Source organism: Babylonia areolata, chromosome 2 (genome assembly GCF_041734735.1).
Source record: "Babylonia areolata isolate BAREFJ2019XMU chromosome 2, ASM4173473v1, whole genome shotgun sequence".
NCBI classification, from domain to species: Eukaryota; Metazoa; Mollusca; class Gastropoda; order Neogastropoda; family Buccinidae; genus Babylonia; species Babylonia areolata.
The window spans coordinates 52,848,105-52,874,103 of record NC_134877.1 but is presented as its reverse complement, the minus strand read 5'-3'; the positions used below and the strand labels follow the sequence as shown (position 1 = coordinate 52,874,103).

Below are 25,999 nucleotides of genomic sequence, written 5' to 3'. Positions count from 1 at the left end.
GAAAAAAATATTCACGAGTCACCCCTTTCCTCCTCTTCCCCTTTCCAAAATTAAATTAAAATATCAAAAATAACAAAAACGAGTCATTCATTCACGAGTACACTATGAGTACACGGATACTCTTATTCAAAAACATGAGAACTAACTCAGGACTCTCCCCTATCGGCGATCGACCGTGAGGGCAACACCACCGACTATAAATACCGTGGGTCGGTATGGTTGACGTCACTGAGCGGTTTCCACCGTCTGGCGGGCACAACAGCGAAGAGAAAAAAGGAACGTGCGGGTGTGTACGGCCCGGTGTGTAGTGTGGGGAATGTGCGCGCGCGTTGCTCTGTGATGCTGTGAAGCTGAAGGCGAGCTGTACCCGTTGCACTGGGTTTTCAGCCTCTGTGAAGCTCACATCGCTCATCTTCGAATTTTTTGGTCCAGTCCCCGGTTCATGGTTAAAGTCTCGCTTCGGGATAAAAAAAAAAAAAGAAGAAGAAAAAAAGTAAGTGTGTGTAAGTGTGTTTTTGTGTGTGTATTGCAGTGATGTTGTTGTGTCGTTCATTAGTTTCTGCTGGCGTTGCTGAACCAGGTGGCTGATATTGATCGGTGGTGACAGATATCTGCCTGGCATGGGAGGTGAGGGAGCTGTGTGGTAGAGACCGTGTGCACATCTTGAGACTCCACCCTGCCATCTGCACGACGATTCCATGAAAAACGGTCTCGCGAAAGAGCGAGTGTGTAGCGGGTATGGGCCACTGGGCATGAATAGGGGCAAGACTGAGATCGGAATTCAGGAAAGGCTGTGTAGTTCTTGGTCAATGGCTAGACACGTCAGGGTTCTGTGTTGGTTGCGTTATGTATCGTATAATGGTAGACCATTACTTAGGGTAGTAAGTATAGCCCCACCCATGTACCGATCTTGTATGTCCACACAAGTATTATGTTATATATAGAGAGAGATATATATAAAGGCCTACAAACTTATGGGATTCAGTTGTAGGGCTGAGTGATTTTCGTTGCATGCAGTACACACGTGTTCTTTTAGTCGTGTTTACGGTGTTCTATTCGTCATTACTTACTTTACTTTACTGTGTCAGCGGTGTAGGTCCTTGTAGACCTGTACATGTACGCTGGTCTGGGTATTTACCACACTGCATGCGTGGTTGGAGGCTAAGGGTAGTTATTCCTGGCATTTCGGGTGAAAGACTGATGGTTCGTTTCTCCAGTGGTTGTCTAGCCTGTTCTTGAAAGCATTGACTGTTTGTGCAGTGACTACCTCATCTGGGAGACTGTTCCATGTTGAAATGATTCTGTTTGAGAAGTAGTTTGCCCTAAGGTTGAGTCTACTGCATGTTTTCTTCAGTTTGAGTGAATGCCCTCTGAGTTGTCTCTGCTGGTTGTCTGCTTTTGTCAGGGGTGGCCTATCAGTCTTGTACATTTTGTGAATGTATTTGAAGCATTCAATCATGTCCCCCCGCAATCTTCTGTGTTCCAGTGTGGGCAGTTTGAGGGTTCTCAGTCTCTCTGGGTAGGGCTTGTCTTTGAGCTTGGCCAGTAGCTTGGTTGCTCGTCTCTGAACGTCCTCTATCTCGCTGCAGAGGCCTTTCTGGTGTGGCTGCCAGACAGCGTGACCATATTCTAGGATTGGTCTGACCAGGCTCTTGAACAGCAGAATGAAGGTATTTTCTGTGAGATGGCTGAAAGTTCTTCTTATGATTCCCACCATTCTGTTGGCCTTGGCAGTTGCTTGTTCGACATGTCTCCTGAAGGTTAGTTTGTTGTCTATGGTCACCCCTAGGTCCCTTTCTGCCTCGGTTTCTGCTAGTGTGAGATGGTTAGTGGTGCCGTCCTTGTTTGTGTCCCTCATCTGGTACTTGGCGTTAGATTTCTGGTTGCCCAGCTTCATGACACAGCACTTCTGTGGATGGAACCTGAGGAGCCAGGTGTTGGACCATTCCTCTAACTTATACAGGTCCTGTTGTAGCTGGTCTGTTGAGCCTGGGGTATCGCTTCGTACGTACATCTTTGTATCGTCCGCAAACATCTTCGCAGGAGACCTTGTAATGCTTGGCAAGTCGTTAATAAAAATAACGAAGAGAAACGGACCAAGTATGCTGCCCTGCGGGATTCCACTGCACACGTCAGCTTCTTTAGATAGGCAACCATTGATGTGGACCCTCTGCTTTCTCTGGCTCAGGAACGCCTCAATCCACTGGAGTACTCTCCCTTTGATTCCATGGGCCTCGACTTTCTGGAGCAGGCGTCGATGGGGGACGGTGTCAAAAGCCTTTTGGAAGTCCATGTAAATCGCATCAATGCTTCCGCCGTCATCCAGTATCTCTGTCCACTCGTCCAGGACTTCTAGCAGCTGTGTCGTACAGGATCTACCACTAACAAACCCGTGTTGGTCCATGGAGATGAGGTTGGAGTCCTCCAGATGCTTAACTGTGTGTCTGCGGATGATTTTTTCCATACATTTGCAGAGAATACATGTGAGGCTTACTGGACGGTAGTTGCATGCTTCCGCACGGCTTCCCTTTTTGTAGATGGGCGTGATTGTGGCACAGCGCCAATCCTGTGGGATGTTCCCCTCTTCTAGAGACCTTCTGAGGAGTTTCGTAACAGGGTATGACAGGAGGTCTGCTACTTGCGTCAGGATGACAGGGCTGATCTGGTCTGGACCTGGTGCCTTGCTAGTATGTAGACCTGTTAGTATCTTCCTCACTTCCTCTTCTGAAATGTCTATATCTGATAGTTCTTCCAGGTAACTGTAGGTTGGGGGGGATGGAAGTGGTCCAACATCTTCCTTTGTGAAACGGACCAAGTATGCTCTGACATGTACTCTGACATGTTATTTTCATTGTGTACACACGTTCTTTTCGTTCTGAACACATTCGTTTCGTTGTGTGCTTATATTCTTTTCGTCATGTACACGCGTTCTTTTCGTCATGTACACACGTTCTTTTTAATGTGTACATACACGTGTTCTTTTTGTCGTCAGTGTACACACGTTCTGTTCGTCATTTACACCTTTTCATGGTATACACACGTTCTTTTCGTCTTGAACACACGCTCTTTTCGTCATATAAACACGTACGTTCTTTCCGTCGTGTACGCACGTCAGTTCTTTTCAATGTTTACACATGAATTCGTTTTGTCATGAACATATGTGTTGTTTTCGTAATGTACACGCGTTCTTTTCGTCTCAGTCGTACACACGTTCCTTTTAGTAACGGTCGTTGTGAACCTAAGTACTTTTCGCCACGGTCGTGCCACATTCTTTTCTGTAGCTTTGAGAAAGAGGTGATTTTATTGTTGATACAATGAGTAAAGCTGGAGTCAGTATTATTCATGACACGAAGAATGCGCCTTGAGGCAGTTGAATGACAGTGGCCGGGTTAGTTGTGGGGGATCGTTCAACTGAACTGGATCGAGTGTTTAGGGGGGAGGGAAGGGGGATGGGAAGGGGGGGGGGAGACTGAGAAACAGCCTGAAAGAGGCCTTTGGGGGTCGAAAATATCAAACTGACTTTGTTCTCTCTCCCCCTCACACACACACACGCGCGCGCGCGCGCACACACACACACACACACACACACACGAGAGAGAGAGGTTTTTTCTTCTTCTTTTTTCACCCCTTTTATTATGTTCTATTGAACTGGGGAGGAGATCCCAATCAAACACGGATTCATGACGATAAATAGGAACAGTACTGTCCCGGCAAAAGTTGATTTCTCCCTTTGCGACCGTTCTGACCATGTACTTCACCCTATGTCTCAACAGTCGGATTTCGACAGGTGTCATTTTCACCTTGACCTTCCACGTATATTACGTTTTGCAAAACTGCACAACCAAAGTCTTTTGTTTTCCGCGTGTGTGCTTGTACTAGGACGAGATCAATGATGGTTTGTGCCATGTTGACTGTTACCCATGCCTCAAGGCGTTGTTATTATCAGCAGTTTCTGGATGACCACAAGATAAATCACTCAGTCATTAGACCAGATTTTTTTTTTCTTCAGTAGCGCATGTAGCCGGCAAATAACTTGACAGGATGGTGGTATTTTAATCTGCAATCCGTTGAATTAAAAATACTTCGACTGACGACATATGTCCATCAGATTGGAGCGGCTGGAGATATATGTAACCAACATCAACAGGTGTTACTGAAATTGATGTAAAACGACGCGAAGTTAAAGAGAGAATACAGACTCGCCACATGTTCTAAACGCGCGCTCCAACATTCGTAGGCGTGGACTAAGGTCTTTTCTTCCGATATTTCTAACGGCGTCAGTAACGAACACAGCACAGCCACAGGTACCATCCACAGAACCCCTCTCTCACGTAAACTGTTTATCTTGGGGTAGGCTGCTGAGAACGGAAGACGTAGCCCCCCCCCCCCCCCCCCCCCCCCCCAACCCCCGTCCTTCTCCCCCTCCCGCCCACATACCCAACAAATCCTGTTTTATTTAGTTTCTTTTCCCATCCCTTGTTTCTCCCGTCTCTGCTTCCATGACAACCTGAGCACGCTGGTCGTGCAGTTCAGAATCTGGCACCACCGCTTTGAATGAATCAGTTGCTAAACTTTTCCGAGTCCGCGCGCGCCGTGTGTGTGTGTGTGTGTGTGTGTGTGTGTGTGTGTGTGTGTGTTTCGTAGTATATAAGTAATGTATGTTTATCGCTTGTATACGTATGTTTATATGTATATGCTTGATTATATGCATGGACTTTACTTATATGCCTGATTCACGAGTGTATCGTGAGATTGTAAATAATTCATGTATGCTGCATGCATCCATATATACATGTTGAATCATATGCATAAATATTATTTATAAGACTGATTCACGTGTGTATTGTAAGTATGAAAGTAATGTGTGTATGCTGCATGCATGCATGTAATAGGTGTTAAATTATGTACATGGATTATAATTATTAACCTGATACTACTTCAGTTGGTGACAATTATGGTGGATTTTAAGAATAGGTCGCGAAGAGTTTCATAATATACAGTTCAGTGCAAATCGTTATATAAATCCCTTTTCACCTTCACTTTCTCACTTCTCACGTGTTTAACAGTGCACGCACACACACACACACACACACACACACACACACACACACACACACACACACACACAGCGAGAGAGAGAGCGAGAGAGAGAGAGAGTCACTTGAAGTGGAAAGACGTAAATTTGAGAGCTACCCGTAAGTACATATATATATATACACAAACACACACACACACACACACACACACACACACACACACACACACACACACACACACACACACACACACACACACACACACACACACACACAGAGTCACACACACACACACACACACACACACACACACACACACACACACACACACACACACTCTGTCTCTCTCACTCAGAGGGTATATCACTGTCAGTGAAAAGGCGTTAATTTGAGAACCACACACACACACACACACACACACACAGACACACACACACTCATGTGCGCGGACTCTTTCTGGACACACTGCCTCGTTTTCGTCACGCTTGGCTAGTTACTTAACCTTTGACACGGCTGACTGGTTTTCACGTATTGTGTAACTCAAGACCCAGGTAGAAAGACACAGTACATTTGATTAGCCATGTAGACTGTAAGAGAGAGAGTGGGGACATTGACACGGGCATAAGATTCCGTGGTCTGTCTCAAACTCACACAGACATAACATTCCATTGTCTGTCTCGAGCCCACACAGACATAACATTCCATGGTCTGTCTTGAGCCCACACAGGCATAACATTCCATGGTCTGTCTTGAGCCCACACAGGCATAACATTCCATAGTCTGTCTTGAGCCCACACAGACATAACATACCATAGTCTGTCTCGAACCCACAGACTTAACATACCGTAGTCTGTCTCGAACCCACAGACTTAACATACCGTAGTCTGTCTCGAACCCACACAGACATAACATACCATAGTCTGTCTCGAACCCACACAGACATAACATACCATAGTCTGTCTCGAACCCACACAGACATAACATACCATAGTCTGTCTCGAACCCACACAGACATAACATACCATATCGAACCCACACAGACATAACATACCATAGTCTGTCTCGAACCCACACAGACATAACATACCGTAGTCTGTCTCGAACCCACACAGACATAACATACCATAGTCTGTCTCGAACCCACACAGACATAACATACCATAGTCTGTCTCGAACCCACACAGACATAACATACCGCAGTCTGTCTCGAACCCACACCAAACGGACTCCGAGTAAGTGCTCACGATCTATGAGAATGGTTGTAGGTCTGCGAGGTTTTTTTTTTGTTGTTGTTGTTGTTTGTTTGTTTTTGTTTAGTTGCCGCAACAGACAAGACAGGAACTGGTATTGAAGATAAGAAACCGAAAAAAAAATTCCACAAACTCAAAAACCCAACCTTACAATGCAACGCTCAAGTGAAGTGATTTGTATAACTTTATTATCAAGTCAGACAGTGGGGTATCTTCAATGAATGCTTTCGCGTTAAGAGGCAACAACAAACAATGATAATAATGATAATGATAATCAAATTTATATTTATATAGCCCCTTTCTATGTTCAACATGCTCAGTTGAGCTGTACAACGTAAAACTAAATGAGTAAACATACATTTAAACATAAAATGAAAAACGAACACCCATAAACATACACAACTACTTGTGTTCAGACTAACCAAAATCTTCATACATGACATCAGTCTCATGGTACACATCATGCATCACAATACTCAAAATACTACACATTTCATACATCACAATGCCTAATACTAACAGTAATATCATAATACTTGAAACAATGTCACAATGTTTGAAAATATTATTAATCTCAATACTTAAAACTGTCACATTCATCGGATTGCCGAGTTAACATATATGTTCTAAAATCACGATACTTAAAATCAGCCTCACCCCCTCACTCCCCAAACAAAGACCTCAGTAGCATTTACAAAACACTCAAAACTAATTACGTTACTTGAAACAAATCCGAATACTTAAAACTAGTCACATACATCACGATACCCAAATAATACAACGTATCCCAAATCACAACGCTTAACCCCCCACCCCCAACCCCACCACCACACAACGCCTCAGCAACATAACCCAGAAACAGAAACAAGCATGCACATGCACACACCAGGAGAAATAACGTTTGGTTTTCCTTAAGGATTCTCGTGACAATGAACATGGGTCCCAGTCTGAATCTGAGCTTCGAGCCCTCCCCGTCCGTAATACAAAAGCTCTCTCGTTTCAGTGCCACCATGGAAAGGCTTAATTGGCCTCGATGAAATCCACAGGCCATAGACACTAACAACCCTATAGTGATGTCTGTGGGTTTCGAAGGCAAGGATTTCGATTGTCCTGTCTTTCTTTGGCCCTCTAGCCATGGTCACAACCCGCGCGTCCGCAACTGTGACAGCGGCCAGTGCTGTTGGCTTGGGTCACCCGTCCTTTTCACACATGGCTGGTTTTTGTGAAAAGGTTTCCGCACACACACACACACACACACACACTGAGTGATACAAGAAACCAGCCGTGGGCCACCCCTTTTCAGTTCCAGTTCGTATACTGGGATAGCTTTTGCAACGTGTGACTGGTCAAGTATCTGCGTGGCTTGCTGTCAATCATTATCATTTGTAGTCAAGATTTTATTTCATGATGGTAAATTGAATAAGCAACAATTGCTTTTTTTTTTACATCAAGCTATCAATGAAAAAAAAATTAAAAAGAAGGAAAAAAAAGAAAGAAAAAATAGGTGAGAGAGAGAGAGAAGAAACAAGATGTAGAGCAACAATAACAACAAAATGCATATATATATATATATATATATATATATATATATATATATATATATATATATATATATATATATATATAAGAATATTGTGATAAAGAAATATACAATTGCATTTCCATTTCACACACACACACACACACACACACACACCAACCACAACACAAATTCTCGGACACAATTACACCATGCCCATCCCATCCACATGCACATGTTCCCCCCTATAGTGCCAGTCCTTGTCAACACAAGCATATACAAAACATTTCACAATTAATAGGAATATTTGACTAACAGATCAAAATTTGTATTAGTGTTAATTATTTTCAATGAGGTGATTCTTCAGATTTTTCTTAAACACGTTTTTATTTACGATACTTTTCAGAGTGAGTGGAAGATTATTCCATAAATTTCCACCAGAATACAGAAAGCTGGATTTGTAAAGGTTGTTTCATGGTCTGGGTATGCAGAGCATGTGGTTGTGTCTGTGTTCATTAGTTTTAAAAATGTCTGCAATCTTTTTTGGAGCATTTCCATACATAACATTATGCATGCAAACAGCTTTGTTGAAGTACAGCCTGTTGTAAAAAGATAATATATTAAGTTGCTTATAGTCCATTGGGGTCAGGGAGTTCGGTTTTAACAATATTATTTTCAGTGCTCTTTTATACATACGGTAATAAACTTCAAGTTTGAGAGACTACAGCTGTCCCATAAAGTTGACGCATAATCGATTACTGGCAGAATATGTGCACAGAAGAAGAGCTTTCGTGAATGGACATCAAGGATCTTTTTCATTTTTGCTAGTTGAAGTATTCTATTTGAAAGATGTTTACTTAAGTACTTCATATGGTCAGTCCAAGATAGATCCTTATCAGTAATGACACCCAGAATTTAAGTGAATCTACCTCTTCAATTTTATTTACGCCTAGGAATAGTGGTTTGAAGTTATGTTTCATTTTTTGTCGTGCACATACATACATGCACTTCGTTTTCTAAGCATTCAAGGACATGTGATTCAAGTGTGTCCAGTCATTAAGTTTCTGAATATCATCTTGGAGTTCATTAGTTAGTTTACTGGCGTCTGAATTGCTTGAATGTAAGGATGTGTCATCTGCAAACATTTCACACTTACATTTCATATAACAAGGTAAGTCATTGACATAAGTGGATAATAAAATTGGCCCTAAGATGGATCCCTGTGGTACTCCATGTTTAATAGATGTAAAATTTGAGGTTTGATTATTTATTGTTATTAACTGCTTCCTGTCAGAAAGAAAAGATCGTATAAGGTGAATATACTCTGGTGGTAATTTATAAGCTTCTAATTTTACGAAGTAACAAGGAGTGATTGATTACATCAAAGGCTTTTTCAAAATCTATGAAAAGGAGACCTGTGAATTTATTTTCTCTGTATAACAGCACAGCAGACAGACACAGACACACAGTCACACTCTGTGTGTGTGTGTGTGTGTGTGTGTGTGTGTGTGTGTGTGTGTAAAAACTAAGTGTCTGGAGCAAGCCTGACGATCTCTCCACCACGTACTTATGTAATCTATTCATGTCTGTACCTGTTTACAGGAACGAAACAGCTGTCCTTTGACGGCGCCAAAGCATTTTACGAAACGTTCAAACACACACCACACACACACACACACACACACACACATACGTTGACGCCGTCAAGAGGCAGCTGTTTTCGTTCTGTGAAGAGGCACAGACTAAAAACAGGAACAACAGATTACATAAGTCCGTGGTTGAGAGGTCGTCAGGCTTGCTCCAGACACTTGGATTACATAATTATAATAGAGCGCTGAGTTCTCATTAACTGGCACTGTTCCCATGAGTTCGAATCATAAGCATTTAGCCATATATTCGCTGCCAGTTGGCTCCAATACCCATATTATCTGAGATGTGTGTTGATTGACGTCAAACCGAAATGTAACAAACTTAAACACACACGCGCGCGCGCACACACACACACACACACACACAGGTGAATATACACTTTGTTTCTGTATGACACATTTGTACCACAAAGGTCTGTTGCAGTGTGATTGCGGGGATAGCCACGTCTCCTTTACCGCGGACTTAAAAAGAATTTTTTTTTATTTATTTATTTATTTATTTATTTATTTATTTTTTTTTTATTGCCCTTAAAGATTTTTTTAATGCCCAAGATGCACCAGAATAATATGATTTAAACAGCGTTCTCACTGCGAATACTGCAATTGATTTATCGCCCTTTAAAAAAGTATGTTCAAATATTAAATTTTAGAACGTCAGTTAAGGAGCCATGATAGTGTAATGGGTAAGACAGTTTCTTCTCACCCGAACACGCGGAGTTCGAATCTGGTTAGGACTTTTCTTCTTTTTTTTCTTTTTTTTTTTTTTTTTTTCTTTTTAACCGGAAGCTTTGTAACAACAAATACAGAACACATTTTAACGATTAGATTTTTTTTTTTTTAAAGTGTATCACAAGTGAGTCTTGAAGTCCTTGCCTCTCTTGTCTTGGGTTGCAGTTCTGGTGTCGGTCAGTGTGCGATTTTGATTCCTTTCCACCCTGCTTTCATGGAAGGGGATGCGCGCGTGCGTTTGTATGTGTGTGTGTGTGGGGGGGGGGGGGTGGGAGGGGGGGGGAGGTGGGTGTGGGTGCGTTGGCGCGCATTCATACGTTTGTGTGCGAGTTCGTGCGCCTGTGCATATAAGAGCGTGTTTGATTGACATTGTTTGCTCTCGATGTCAAGTTATCATTTTACCGGAATCGTGTCTCTGATTTTGCGCAGTGTGTTGTGCACATGTGATGAGGTTGGCACTGGTGTCATACTTCCTCATGGTTGCTCAAGGTGCAGTGTGCCATACTCAGTCAAATGCTTTCTTAAAATCTATGAAGACGTGGTATAGATCTTGTTGGTATTGGAGATGTTTCTCGCACATGATTCTCAGATTGAAGATGTGCTAGGTGTTGCTCCTTCCTGCCCTGAAAGCAGCCTGTTCTTCAGAGATTATGATCTCCGCCTTACCTGTGGTTTCACTCTGCCGTGTGGTGTGTTCAACATGACATTGCGAGGATGACTGATGAGACCGATGGCGCTATATAATTTTGAGCACTTTTGCAAGTTTCCCTTCTTTGACAGTGCGATTACCAAGTACTGTGTCCAAGGCGTTGGCCATTCTCCCGTCTGCCAGATCTTGTTGCAGGTGTTTGTGAGGGCGTCAGTCATGCTTTCTCCGCCTGCCAGAACTAGTTCTGCTGATATGTTGTCCACTCCAGCGGACTTTTCTTTCTTCAGGGATCTGACTGCTGCTTCTACTTCCTCCCGCAGAATGGGGATGGTTGTCCTCGTTGGTGGAAGGAGGACAGTCGAATATGCAGGGTCACCTCTGGTGGTTTGATCGTACATTTCTGAGCAGTACTCGGTCCGTCGTTTGAGGATGTCTTGTTCTTCTATGAGGCATTTCCCTGCTTTATTTTGGATGGTGGTGACTCGTCCTTGATTGGTGGTTGTCGGGTCTTTGTTGGTCTGGTATGCCTTCTTGGAGTTGTTCTTCTGGAGGTTCTTCTCAATGTCACTGCACTGTTGCTCTTTCCACTCTTCTTTAGCTTTCTTCATGTCCCTCTTGTTGACCTCACTATACTGTGTTGCTCCCTCTGCAATGTTTTTTCTTGCTCTCCAGTCCCCATTTGTCACACATGTCCAGGATGTCTGTGGTGACCAGGGTTTCTCCTTTCTTCTGCGTTTTCTAAGTACCTGGTTGGCTGTCTCTGTCACTGCCGTGTTGAAGGTCTCTATCATTATGATCAGGTGAGGTTCTTCTTCACCCAGGACGAGAAGTGATGCAAACAGCTTTCAAGGGTTCTGCCACCTCAGGGTCTTTCACTTTGTCAAACTCAAATTTCAGCATAGTATCTTTCGGCTTGTTGATTTTCTTGGGGTAGATCGTAAAATGATGGAATCCGTTTCTTTCCCTTTCTTTTCTTGCCCTGTTTTTCTTTTCGTTACCACATTCCTTTCTTTTGCCAGTGCGTCTTTCTTTCTCTCCTTTCTGTCAAGCATTCCTGTTCATTCTTTCCTTTGTTTTGTTCGGGTGCAGCTGCATCAGCCAGCCGTTCCTGCACAGAATGACTTGTTCCTAATTGTCAACTGTCCGGAAGCCCTTCGTGTTGGGGAGTTCTCCTCCAGCAGGTCCTCCCTCACCCCACCCCCACACCCCCACCCCCACCATACACACAGACGAACAACTCAGAGCACATGTGCACACACTTAATATCGGACTACTCCTTGACAGAGAGAGAGAGAGGGAGGGGCCGGGGGCGGGGGGGGGGGAGTGAGGGGGGGGGGATAAGTGGACCTGAGCGAATTCATTCTGAGATTGTTGTCTTGCACGCTGGACATTCTTCTGTTTCGGTTCAGTGATCTGAAAAACCACCAACTCCATTGTGCTCAAAATGTAAGACGGAACAATTTTCACGCTCGACCGATATGTGTTTTTTCTTCCACCATGCATTTTGTTGAGCATGAGATGCCGAGTCTCTCTCTCTCTCTCTCTCTCTCTCTCTCTCTCTCTGCGCGCGCGTTTCTTCCCTTTTCAATGTGTCGTGTTTCTCTCTCTCTCTCTCTCTCTCTCTCTCTCTCACCCCCCCTCTGTGTGTGTGTGTGTGTGTGGGTGTCAAAATGGCCTATTCATTGAATTGTTCGAGTTTCTGTGTGTGTGTGTGTGTGTGTGTGTGTGTGTGTGTGTGTGTGTGTGCCTATTTGGCATTGTCTTATTAAACTGTTAATGTTATCAACAAATGAAAAAAAAAAAAAAAAAAGGAAAAGAAAAAGTCAAACAGTTTGCTCAAGATTTGAAACGTGAAAGTGGTACATCTTAAGTAACCCAAAATGACAACAGTGTGAATGGGCGACTTCAGTATTCCTGTGTTACTAACAAGCCTCTTCCAAATCAACTGGGGTATGCCCCATATAAATAACTCCCTCTTTCTCTATCTCTGTCCGTTGACGTGTTCACTTTACTGAATTATTTGCAAAATATATTTTTTAGTTTTATCTAATATGTACCTACTATACTCTTGAGTGATTTGTGTTATTGTTGTTTTTTTCTGGGAGACTAGAGAGAGAGGGAGAGAGAGAGAGGAAGAGATAGAGATGAGAGGTATGGGGAGCTCCTCCTCATTATCTCTTGAGGACACAGAAAATGAAGTAGTTTCATGTTGGTCTTTGTGCGCGCGCGCGTGTGTGTGGATGAGTGCATGCGTGCGCGCATGCCGGCGCGTATGTGCACATACGCGAGTGAGTGTGTGTGTGTGTGTGTGTGTGTGTGTGTTTTCATAAGGTGCAGGAGTGTTTCATATTATTATGCAATTTGACATTATTGATATCATATTTATATAACTGCTTTTAATATCTCCGAGCAGCAGAGATCGTGTCCTTCACATACTGCATGCTGAAGTAGCGCGCTCTCTGTACACGGTCTTATCGGTGTTATCTGTGGACTTGGCTGTCGTGTTTTCACGGGGCTGGGTCTGTGTGCTGAATACCTGACCGACTTTTTCTCTTCCAGCTTCCCTGACTGTCGTTTTTCAGTGCTCCCGACGATACTGGAAAGGACTGTTTGTGTTCATGTCGAGACCATTTTAGATCGGCGGGCGGAGGAGACTTGGTTGCGATGGGGAGGGGTTGGGGAGAGATGAGGTGGGGGTGGCGATATACTTGTCTCGGCCTGTCTTCAGGTTATTCTTTATATATATATTTTGTTCTTTTCTTTAAATATATATATATATATATATATATATATTTAAAATTTTTATTTTGATTTAAAAAAAAATAAAAGAAATTTAGGTCAGGTTAAAAAAAAAAGTGAATTAAAAAAAAAAGTGGTGCTCACTGGCACAGACACACGTGTCATTGTCGTGTCCGTGCTCACTGGCACAGACACACGTGTCATTGTCGTGTCCGTGCTCAGTGGCACAGACACACGTGTCATTGTCGTGGCCGTGCTCAGTGGCACAGACACACGTGTCATTGTCGTGTCCGTGCTCAGTGGCACAGACACACGTGTCATTGTCGTGTCCGTGCTCAGTGGCACAGACACACGTGTCATTGTCGTGTCCGTGCTCAGTGGCACAGACACACGTGTCATTGTCGTGTCCGACGACCACCAGAACAGCAGTGGCGGCAACTGCTGTCCCGACTATCTGGGCTAGAATTAGATTATTATTATAGTGGAGAGTGCTTTGCCCAGGTTACATCCGTACTCGCTCAGCGAAGAGGGCTTTATGGCAGTCTCGATGATAGGAATGGTCCCCAAAGGACAACTAGCCCCCAAGGCTGCAGTACTAAGAACCAGTGCAATCTTGCCTCCTAGTCTGCGAGTCACAGTCCTTTACAAAAGACTAAGCTGCATTGTAAACGAATTCCCATTGCAGTAGAGAACACATTGATCATACAGCTCTCACTATGCTGTTGGCCCAGCTGTAAGCTTTTACCAATCTCTGATATAAGCCGACCAAGCCAGACTGTACACACACACACACACACACACACACACACACACACACACACACACACACATATATATATATATTCGCAGATGCACGTGCGCGCGCGCGCACATGCACAGAGAGAGAGAGAGAGAGAGAGAGAGAGAGAGAGAGAGAATTGATTTATTTTATATCACAGTGGCTACGCATGATACTGATCATAATCGTGTAATCATGTTGGCCTAGGTATCGATGAACACGGTGGTATATATGTATAGAAAAAGCACTTAATGGAAAGTATACAGTGGAGCAGAAGGCTACACATCTGTTCACTTAGGACTGGAAAGGCCACACGTCACTTAGAAGTACAGTTCTGATTTGAATGATTTGAATTGTTACTTGTGTGTGTGTGTATGGGTATGTAGTGTAATTCATTATTATTATTATTTCACACACACATACTTTCTCTTTTGCATGTTCACACTCACACGTCGTGTTTTCAAACCCACAATGTGACCTCCTCTAATTATGGGATTGGATTGGACCACCACCAACTCTGATTACGTTCATCACTTCATGCCAAGCACTGAAACTGATCGTTCATACTGAGCACGGACAAAACAGCAAAGGACAGAAGGGAAAAATAGCATTTCAGATCTAATGCCATTAATCAGCGCTCGTGTTTTGATAGGAATCTCGATTATATTGATATAAAAGACATATTTCGCTCCCAGATCAAAAAGTTGTAAAGTAAATACATCAGTTATTTTAAAACGACACATAAGTGTGGTAACAAAAATAACACACAAGGGGGTAGGGGGTGTAGAATAATGGTTTACATTATTAGCCAATCAACAGATAGATGTGTGTATTCAGCCCGGGATAGTGATCGACTCCTAGGCAACCTAGCGACGCATGGCCGAGACAACAACATAATACGACAGGAGGATAATCAATTGTCATATCTTTGTAGATCTAAAAATGGAGAGGTCATCTGTTGTCAGTTGGTCCTCGTGAGTAACATGTCCATACTGCAACATCCACATCTTGGTTGTTATGACAGTTTTGGTCACAAAATAGGCTATACAGACGAATATATATACGCACTGCTGCATGAAGCTTTTCGTCGTCCGTAATATTTATGTTTCAGTACTTGTCAAGGAAAAGTAACGCAATATCAAAGTACTGAAACACTGAAAAGTTCAGTCCCTTAGACTGATACACAGAGATTAAAAAAAACAAAAAAAACAAGAGAGGCAAGGCCTTCAAGACTTACTTGTGATACACTTTAGAAAAAAAAATCCAAGCTTTTTATGTATTGAGTATAATTTCAAAATGTAATGTTTAAGATGAGAAAGAGCAGTTTAAAGCAAATTAAGTCCCCTAGCATTAATTATAGAGTAATTTCCCTTTTTTTTTAACTATCTGCACCAAAACGTTTGCAAAAATAAATAAAACTTCCATGCTTAGCAAAAGAAGTTCCTGTTTGAACAACAACAAAAAAATGATAATAATGACTGCTCTTGTTGTTGGGTCGAATATCAGATCAAAGTGCCAAGTTCAGAGAATACAAAAAATATAAATATAACCGTAAAAGCAGTTTGCATATAATTAGGCTTCATTTAAAAAAAAAAAAATTTATGCCCATCCCAGAGGTGCAATATTGTTTTAAACAAGATGACTGGAAAGAACTGAATTTTTCCTATTTTTATGCCTAATTTGGTGTCAACTGACAAAGTATTTGCAGAGAAAATGTCAATGTTAAAGTTTACCACGGACACACACACACACACACACACACACACACAACCGAACACCGGGTTAAAACATAGACTCACTTTGTTTACACAAGTGAGTCAAAAATTAGTAAAAAGAATTAATTAGTGGTTGTTCGTATAATAAAGTCGTGAAAGGTTGTCCGCTGTGGTAGGCCGTGCTTGGGATGCACACCTTCCGCGCTACCAATGGGAACAAAGAACGATGTAAAGTCCAATTTTAGCATCCTAAATTATTGCACCTATTTTACCGACAAATGTTTATGCATATATGAAACGATAATTATTGCCATTAGTAGATGTTGTAGCCCATTTTCAGTGCATTTCTACTTTTATTTATTACGTTACTTTACTCAATTTGATGCGCATTCAGTCACTAAACTAACATGCTACCATTTGGCATTTACCGTTTTTCGTCCCCACAAACCATGGAAATGTAACCAATAGGTGCAATAATTTGGGATGCTGAAATTGGACATTGCCGCAATTTGCTGTGTAGACTTTTCTTTAGTTCGTATCAACCATGATAACCGTCAGTAAGTGTCCATGTTTGGTAATAAACGCGCCCTAAAGACAAACTGTTTGCATTGTTTTTTGCAGAAGGCGGCCAAACTCAGCAAGCTACCGCTACCACCACCATCACCACCACCGTTATCAAACAGAACCGGGTCATCTCGTGTCTCAGCTCCCCTTCCCTAGTTCAAACACACACACACACACACACACACACACACAGACGAGAGAAAAAGACGTTCTGAAATCAGGCCAGGAAGGAGAAAGGAGGACAAGAAAGGACTCAACAGACGAGTGGGGACAGGGGAGACAAACCTTCACCCGAGCAGATAGAAGGACGGGTTAAAAAGCAAAAAAAAAAAAAAAAAAAAAAAAAACCACCTCAGTGTTGTATGTGTGTGTGAGGGGAGCCAGAAAGAAATGGCTGAGCTGACCAACTTCAACAGTGCGGGCACGGAGAATGGGAAGGCAGCCCCAGGTCAGGCAAAACTACCGCCTCTGGACAATGGTCAGAACAGAACAAGTGAGTAAATACACACACACACACACACACACACACACACAGCGCACACATACATGCACACACACACACAAAGCATACACACACGCATGCACAAACGAAAACCCATAAGAACAACATCCATGCACCTCGATCACGAATATATCATAATCGTTTCTTGATGTTGTTTGTGTCATAATTGTGTCATTGTCATAAATATTATAATGTGGATATCGTCAGTAGTTTTCTTCCGTACTGAAGAACCACAGATTGTGTGTGTGTGTGTGTGTGTGTGTGTGTGTGTGTGTGTGTGTGTGTGTGTGTGTGTTAAGGTTGGGGCTAATGAGGTGCTGTTGTGTGGGGGTGGGGAAGGGACTTTGTTTTTCTTCCGGCCCATTGTTTGCTGGTTAGATATTGTTGTCATTGTTTCTTCTTTTTTTTCTTCTTCTTTTTTTTTCTTTTTTTTTTTTAATACTGTGAAACGTTATCGATTAATATCAATATTATCATCATCATCATTTGTAGTTGTGGTAGTAGCATTTGTGCTTGTAGTTAATGATACTATTATTACTATTATTGTATTATTTATTGTCTTTATTATTTGATTTACTGTTTGTATGGTTCGCTTTCACTTTCATTCGTTTTTTGTTCGTTTTCATTTAGTGTCCACTGTATGCTTTGTGTACTCACAACGTACTCGCATAATGTACGGAGAACGGACATTGGTTACGACACTAAACGAGATGAGGAAGCGACTTGTTTTCGACTCATGAGTCTTCTTCTATTCCTTTCCGGGCAGAACAGTAACACACACAAACAATGAACGGATGCAGATACTTCACTGTGCATGTGTAAAAAGGCGTCTTGTATGTTGTACTGGAAGTACAGTACTTCATTAACGTTTAACAATTCTCATAAGTAAATCGAAATAATCAAGCATCAGAGTTGATGAGACGGAGTGCTCATGTGTGCAAACTGTGGCTTTACTATTTTCTACAGATAGAATGAAAATCAAATATTATCTTTATTTCAGAGGAACTGTGTCCGAAAGCTGGACGAAAATGGAAATTAGTAGACTGATTCGTTTGTGACCATATACCTGACTGACAAGTAACGAAGTATTGAAAATAATAAACTGTTTAAATCCTAGGAATGGTGACCATGATAAACATGGCAAGCATATGACGGGCTGAAATGCAGAAGGTGTATTTGTTTTGTGTATATTGATTTATGTGTTTATATATTTAGTACTATTTTCCGCCTGTTTGTCAGTTTGTCTTTTGCGGTAGTTATAGAGCAACACGCCAGCACGACTGTTGTTGGTGACTATCAGTCGACTGTTTTTTTCTGTTTTCGTGTAAATCCCCCCCTCCCCCCCCTCTCTCTCTCTTTCTGTGTGTGTTTGTGTGTGTGTGTGTGTCTCTCTCTCTGTTTTTTATTTTTATTTTTTCACTCATCTCGCTTTCTTTCTTGATATAGAGCTCCTCTCATTCTCTCTTCTATTCTCTTACTTTTTTTTCTTGTTTTTCTCTCTTTTGTGTGTCTTATTTATGATTAACCTTCTCTCTTTCTCTCTCTCTCTGTGTCTCTCTCTGTCTCTCGCCCTCTCTCTCTCTCTGTCTCTCCCCCCCCCCCCCCCCCCCCCCTACAGATCTGTGACAGCCTGGTAAATTATTCACAACTCCCCAGTGTGTAATGTACAATGTGCTATTGCCTTTGCCCGTTTCCATACAACCACCGCTCTCCCTGCATGTTTGCCATCGTTACCAAGGCTGTAAGTTGTCCAGGGCCAGAGAGAAGTGCTTGCACAAGATAGAGGGGCCAAGATTATCGGATATAAACCTATAATACGTGCTTGGTGTTGATTGGGGTAATGGTTATGAATGCGCGCGCGTGTGCAGTGTGTGTGTGTGTGTGTGTGTGTGTGTGTGTGTGTGTGTGTGTGTGCGCGCGCGCAGTATTACTCGGGTTTTTGTTGTTGTTGTGGGTTTTTTTGTTTGTTTGTTTGGTTGGTTGGTTGTTGTTGTTGTTGGTTGGTTTTTTTTGTTTTTTTTTTTGTTTTTTTTTGCTTCGTGTGTATGTCTGTGTCTGTGTGCGTTACTTTATGTTTGTGCGTGTGTGTATTAAGCATTAACTGTGTGCGTGCGTGCGTGTGAGTGTGTGTGTGTGTGTGTGTGAGAGAGAGAGAGAGAGAGAGAGAGAGAGAGATCAGCACAAGGAAGATATTGTTCAAACGAATGATTTTTTTTACTTTTGAAACTTCAAGCGATCGGCGGTTACGATGACTGATGCTGAGTAATTTCAAAGATCCTTAAAAACATGATTGTCCTTTCAAAACAGTGCGAGACACAATGTAAGATACACGCTGTAAAACTGAAAAGTAGCAAAAGGGTCGAAAATATATTCAGCTATGTTGCAGTCAGCTGTGTTTGATTTTAGTCAGCAAAATGATCCATTACGCTATTTGCATACATGTCACTGTCACTGTCACCGAAATATATATAATTTATGCTCTAGTCGCGGAACCCCACGCATTACACCTCTACACACAGAAATTGTAAAATGACAATGCCTTCCAAGTTCTTTAAATTACAGCGACAAAAGCCATTAATAGTTTACTGTTGAACGCTGGCTATTTCTATGTTTTTTGTTGTTGTTGATTCGTTTTTAAACTCGATCGATTTGCTTGTTTGTTTACTGTTTCTAAACCGCTTAAAAAAAGAAAAGAAAAAAAAAAGAGAGTGAGGTGGTTCAACATGTATACATGTTTACAAACTGCATTATGACAACGGACCTCCTCTTTGTCAGGATGTGTATGCCTGATCGTGATTCTGTAGGTCACCCGGAGCATTCATATCGGTTGTTGAGCTAGGAGGGTAAGGTAGATTATTTGTAGATATTATCCTAAGATCTCACTGTTCTTCGTTTGAGAACATTAGAAAAAGGTATATATCTCTCACTTTAAAAAAAAAAGTCAATGAAACGTAATATTCTCATGTTAATCAAAGTTAAAGATTGTTTCTTTGTATCTTCTGACATATTGCAGGTGTGTGGCGATTGCTTCTGGCTGTTTGTGTGTTCATAGGTGGCGCTGTGAACACAACCAACCTGTGACTTTTTTTTATTTTTTTTTTATTTTTATTTTTTTACAGACCAAGTGCATTTTTATTTTTATTCATTTCATTTTGTCCTTGGTTGTTTTTTGTTGTTGTCGTTGTTGTTTTTTTCTGTCCACATCTTTACTGTCTCTCCTCTACTCTGACTGTTTATATTTATCCACGCACTCTAGCGCGCGTGCACACACACACACACACACACACACACACACACACACACACACACACACCGCAAATAAACACAGCCAAGCTCACGAGCATTCGACTTCCCACCTACAGCACCTCCCCCCCTCCTCCCCCACTCCCCCCCACAACCCCTATCCCACCCCCCGCACACACACACACACACACACACACACATATGTGCACCCACATATATATCCACCCCTCCTCTCTCAGTCACAGAAACATTCACATCCCCGATCAGCCCTGCGCTGAAGACATGCATGCCCAGAAGTAATCTGTTAACTTTATGTTCGTGAACTAACCTGTGTGGCACTGTACATATGATGCAGACCTCAACAAGACCGTTCCCCTAGGTAGGATTGGAGATCCCGCGAATGCGCAGTCAACATCCGGAAAAGGTAACAAAGGAATATGGAGTCTTCAGTAGGAAACTACTTGATGTACATCCAGCTCTCTTACAACTCTTGTTGTGAAGTATAAGTGTCTCATTTTCTCTAATCAACCGATGTTGTATCGAGCACATCCTTTTTTTCTGTTCGTTTTTTTTTTTCCCCAGTGGATAGCACAGTCTGCACCTTTCAAGTAGTTTAACACATTCATGCACATCTTTACTTGGTTTCTCTTCTCTGTAATTTCGGGAAGTATTGGTTTCTTTCTGTCCTTTGTTTTATAAAATATACTCTGCCTTCTTTTCTTGCATTAATATAATTTGTCGATTTGAACATGTGCAGACCTTCTGTGTTCATTTGTTGGTTTTCTTTCTTCCTTTCATTCTTTTTTTTTCCCCGCTGGTCTTTGCTGTTCCCCTTTCCACTGCCCTCCCGTAACTGGTTTGGCGATGGTGGTCTGTTGTGTGATAACATCATCAAGTGGAACTATGCGATGCAAGTCTTGAATTTACTGCTCTGATTACGTGTAAAATCGGAGGCTGAATTGTTTCATAATATTTAACATTATGCTGTCTTTTTTGGGAGTGGAAGATGGGTGTGTAAGTTAGCTGGAGACACGCTGGTTGAGCCGTGAATGTCTTCAGTCGTGCACACACAGTCATTTTATGTTATCCCGCTCTTCATGAAAGGTCTTAGGGGTGATTATTATGAAGTGCACAACACATTTTTCTCGTTTATTTATTATTGTTGTTGTTGTTTTGGGTCCTTCCCTCTCACCCACTTTATTATTCCTTTCTGATCATCACCATCATCATCATCATCACCGTCGTCATCGTCGTCGTCATTGTCATCATTATCACACACGGGCATATAGCACTATCACTCGGGTGAAAAGCGTCGTTACTATCACTCTGGTGATGTCATCATCATCAGCATCAGCAGTTACTGTAATTCTGTTGTTATTATTTCATTACCTGAATGTGAAACTCGTTATCTGTACAAAGACAACATTGCAAGACTGGTCATGTGAGGCCAAGAGTCAGCAGCTTCATCAGGAGAACCCATACATAACATTTTTGTCATTTATATTTATGTAAACGCACACGACGTACTTTACCCGTGGTGAAATACCCAGACAATATTCATCACACAGAGAAAAGGAGGGAGAGGGGCGTCTTTGGGAGAAAAAAAGCCAAATTATACAGGGCTAGCGGGATGGGAGGAGGTGATAGGAAGGGATGGAGGGTGGTAGTGGAATTTTCCTTCAGACAAAAAAAAGAAGCAGCATCACCGTTGACTTGTCCTGCGTGGAAGAAGACTGTATTTCAGTCATGACTCAACATGAACACGGTCCGAATATGGTACAGGGCGTGATTTGTGGCCCGGAGTGTTGACCAACTGCATCGTTTGAGCACACACATAGTGGATGACATCAGCTCATTGGTCGACTTCAGACAAGCAAACAGGAAATACAGACACTGACTGGCTTGAGCCACTGATTGGTCTAAGTTGAACACATGCAGCCGCGTTTTACGAGCATGAAAATGTTGAAGCGTTTCGTGTGCATCGTGGGGTGGGGGAGGGGGGGCGGGGGGGGCGTGGTCAAGTAAGTGAGCATGGGAAAAGGGAAAAGTGAGTGCCACGAGAACATCAAAGCCGAAAGGAATGCCAAAGAGAGGAAGTGAAGGTGCGGTTAGGGACTTGACGACAGCACACGTTTTGGAAGTGTTCCAAACCGTGTGTAGTCTTGATATGTATTTCGTTGTTTGTTTTGTTCGGTCACAACACGTTTTATACTTGGACTTCACTTGGTGGTTTTGTTTGTTTTTTTTTTTTTTTGTTTGTTTGTTTTTTGTTGTTTTTTTGTACGCTTGTTTGCGTTGTTGATTAGTTGTCTTTTTTGTCTTTTTTTTCTTTTTTTTTTTAATCGCCGTGATATAGCTTTGTTTTATTATCGAGAAACGTAAAAGAACATAGCTGTATACTTTGTTGTTCAGCCAACTTGGAATCATAATCTGTACATCCCATCATTTCAAATGTGCCTTCAGTAAAAAAAAAAAAAAAAAAACTCAGTTAATTTCCTTTCAGAAAAAGAAATGGGTTGTATATTTTGACAAAACATGTAGCCTGTATAATTTTATTGTTGTTGTTGTTTAAGTTATACCCATTTTCACTTATATATATATATATATATAAGAATCACTAACCCTTGCAGCATGTTATATTTTCCTGGTAGTGAAAGGGTGACATGTGTCTCTGGAATGTGTGGCTGGATTTTTGTTTACTTCTGTCTGTCTTTTCGTTCGTCTCTATATTGCTTTCTTTTTTTCTTTTTTTTTTTATTGTGCCCGGACTTTCTTAGGTCGACCACCGTTTTATTTTGTATATCAATTCATTATGTCAATTCATAATAAATGAAAAATAAAACGAAACTCATGTATAGTTGGAGTGTGTGTGTATGTGTGTGTGTGTGTGTGTGTGTGTGTGTTGTGGGTTCAAGAGTCAAATGGTCATAAGTTCCCTCTCAAAAATCGATACAAAAGAAATATATGAATTAGTTTTCTTGAAAATACTGATACACATTTTTCCAATTAGAATCATGTAGTTAATAAACCTGACGTTTCCTTTCGGACACTGAGGTTCGTTCACTCCAAACAGAATGTCAATAACTGACAATTTTAACGTAATGTTTATTTCTAGTTCAAATTTCTGTTGAATAAAGTTCCATAGGTTTCGGACCAAAGGGCACTCACAGAAAACGTGCTCAATGGAATCAATTTGGCCTGGGCAGTATGAGCATCTATTGTTTTCTTTAACTTGCATTTTATTTAAGAGAATATTTGTGGGATATATATTGTGTAGTATTTTCCAGTGAAGTACTCTTAATCTGGTTTCTGTTGTAGTTTTTACAGCTCTTGACCAGGCAGATTTATCCAGATTATAATTAAATTTTCTGATCCCAACGTTACAAGCTGTTGGAGTAATCGGTTGCTTAGTTTTGTTTAATATTTCGTTTATAGTCTTTGGTTTTGAATTACTTAAACGTGCGCAGCAGTTTATACTTTGTTTTCCATTTCTGCCGTCTGTATCCACTGAATCCACTGTTTGGGAATGGAGTTAACTACGGCGTTATATTAAAAAATGGTGCCAGCCAGGTTTTTACCTATGAGATTCTGTATTTCAGTCAATGACAAAAGTCGTTTTTCATCATGATGTATAATGTCTTTAAATTGTTCAATACCGTTTTTGTGCCAGTTTTCAAAGTACAGAATTTTGTTTTTGTAAGTAATAAGAGTATTGTTAAACAACAACTGATGCTTGAAATTATTACAATTTACTTCGTTTTGTGTCATTATGGTTTTGTTGTCTAAATACGTAGCGATGACCTCCTTCCAGAACTCATCTATTTTTTCTAGACCAATTAAATTTTTTGTCCTACAGTTAATACGGAACACTTTATCACGGTTTGCTATCTTGTCCACTAGACCTCTCCGCAGCCAGGCACATTTCTAGGACTGTTGGAACACTGGACTCCGCGTTAGGAATGTCTCTCTGCTTTACGAACACCGGCTTCACTGACGACATGACGATGATAGGCTGTGGTAATGTCAAATGAAGCAGGAGAAAACGAGCAGCGGAGTGAAGTTGAAATCTTGTCCCCTCACAGACGGTGAAGCAATTTTTTTCAAAGTCGGGAAAAAAAAAGAAGAAAACTCGGCGTACAGAGCTAAGAAAAAGCGTGACAGCTCGCCACGAGATCAGCTCACCAAGTCGACAATAAGCAATATTGTGTTGAACTTTCAGTCGAGGGATTTTCAGGCAGGGGACAAGAATGGGTGTGCAGTCGGCTGGGCCATAAGCAACACAGTTTGATTTGATTATTGTTCATTTGACTTCCAATTCACTAGAGTCATTAACCAAGCCTTTTATTTTCAGGAAAAACTAATTAATCATGCAATGGATTTCGGATGTATGTTGACTGAACATGTTCATTTGTTTGTCTTTTAAAGTATTTTGGTGTGAAGATGCAAACACGACTTAATTTTGTGGTGCTGAAGTGATGATGATTATAACAATATTAATGATAATACGATAAGGATGATGATAATGATTGATGTTCTTGGTGATACAGTTCCTTCATCGTCTTACTTGCTCGTGTGATCTGCATGGGGCTTGCGGAAACAGTGCATTGTTACAGGCAACAAGTAAATAATAAACGCGACATTTTGTTTAACCACTTACAAAAATGGTTGATACGTAAATGATAATTAAAAAAAAATATATATATATATATATACATATATATATATATATATATATATATATAGATGATAATAATTATTATTATGATAGAAAACAAAAAGTGATGATAACAACAAGCACAATAACAACAATGAATTTTGAAAATACAACAATGACATCACCGTCACCAAACTTGCCACACTTCTGCAATTAGGAATATTGTATATGATCTGCTGCATCGATCAGCACTGAACAGTATTTATAATTTCACCCTTTGAGTATGACCAGCAGTCACGGCCGGGATTCGCCGTGTACTCCTGACATAGGAAAATATGATCACGATCCCAAATATAGTAATATAATAGATGGGTCAGGTCATGATCGGTTTGCAGCTGCTACCGCTTCTGTACTTAACGAATGAACAGTATGAAAGTCTATGTACATCTTGATTGTGAAATAGCTCAGTGTGTTTGTGGAATGAATAATGACAAGAGAACGCAAATGTTTTTAAAAGAAACAGCTACGGTTTTGATGTGCGTTTTTTGTCTGTCTCTCTTTTTTTTTCTTTCTTTCTTTTTTTCCCATTTGTCGCAAGGCGAGCATGCAGGCAGTTTTATCGAGCACAATAACATGGCGGTCAAGGTTGGTTAACTTTGAAAGGACTTGGTTACAAAACTCGGGTAAGGAACTGTATGCACCCTGGTTCGTGTGGACTTGATCCGTACATTCACGGTAGTTCGGCGACACCTTTCGAAGAATGCGTACAGTTCTCATGAAAGTCAGTCTGTGGCTGAACAGTCGACAATCGAGTAATTTAATTGTTGTTTTTTTTGCTCATTCAGTGTCGGTGGCCAAACACTGCAGAGCTCTTTCATTTGTTGCTGGTTGATCACCTCTGTTCAAACAGCTAGGAGGCTACACGATTTCCGGACTGAATGGGGTTCACATTCGTGGATACAATTTACCCTC

The 25,999-nt window shown here is 41.4% G+C and overlaps 1 protein-coding gene across 4 annotated transcripts in view; it reads left to right on the top strand.

Moving 5' to 3' along the window:
- Positions 1-238: 238 nt before the first annotated feature.
- LOC143274938 (ATP-dependent translocase ABCB1-like) overlaps positions 239-25,999 on the top strand; it is a 70,839-nt gene continuing 45,078 nt past the window's right edge. For 2 of the 4 annotated variants that reach the window (XM_076578961.1, XM_076578944.1), the window contains exons 1-3: positions 239-493; positions 16,686-17,121; positions 20,729-20,797. In XM_076578961.1, the coding sequence (XP_076435076.1) occupies positions 17,019-17,121; positions 20,729-20,797 (172 nt within the window). In that variant the 5' untranslated portion in view covers positions 239-493; positions 16,686-17,018. The remainder of the gene's footprint in view (positions 494-16,685; positions 17,122-20,728; positions 20,798-25,999) is intronic. The other 2 variants (XM_076578952.1, XM_076578969.1) reach the window with 2 other exon arrangements.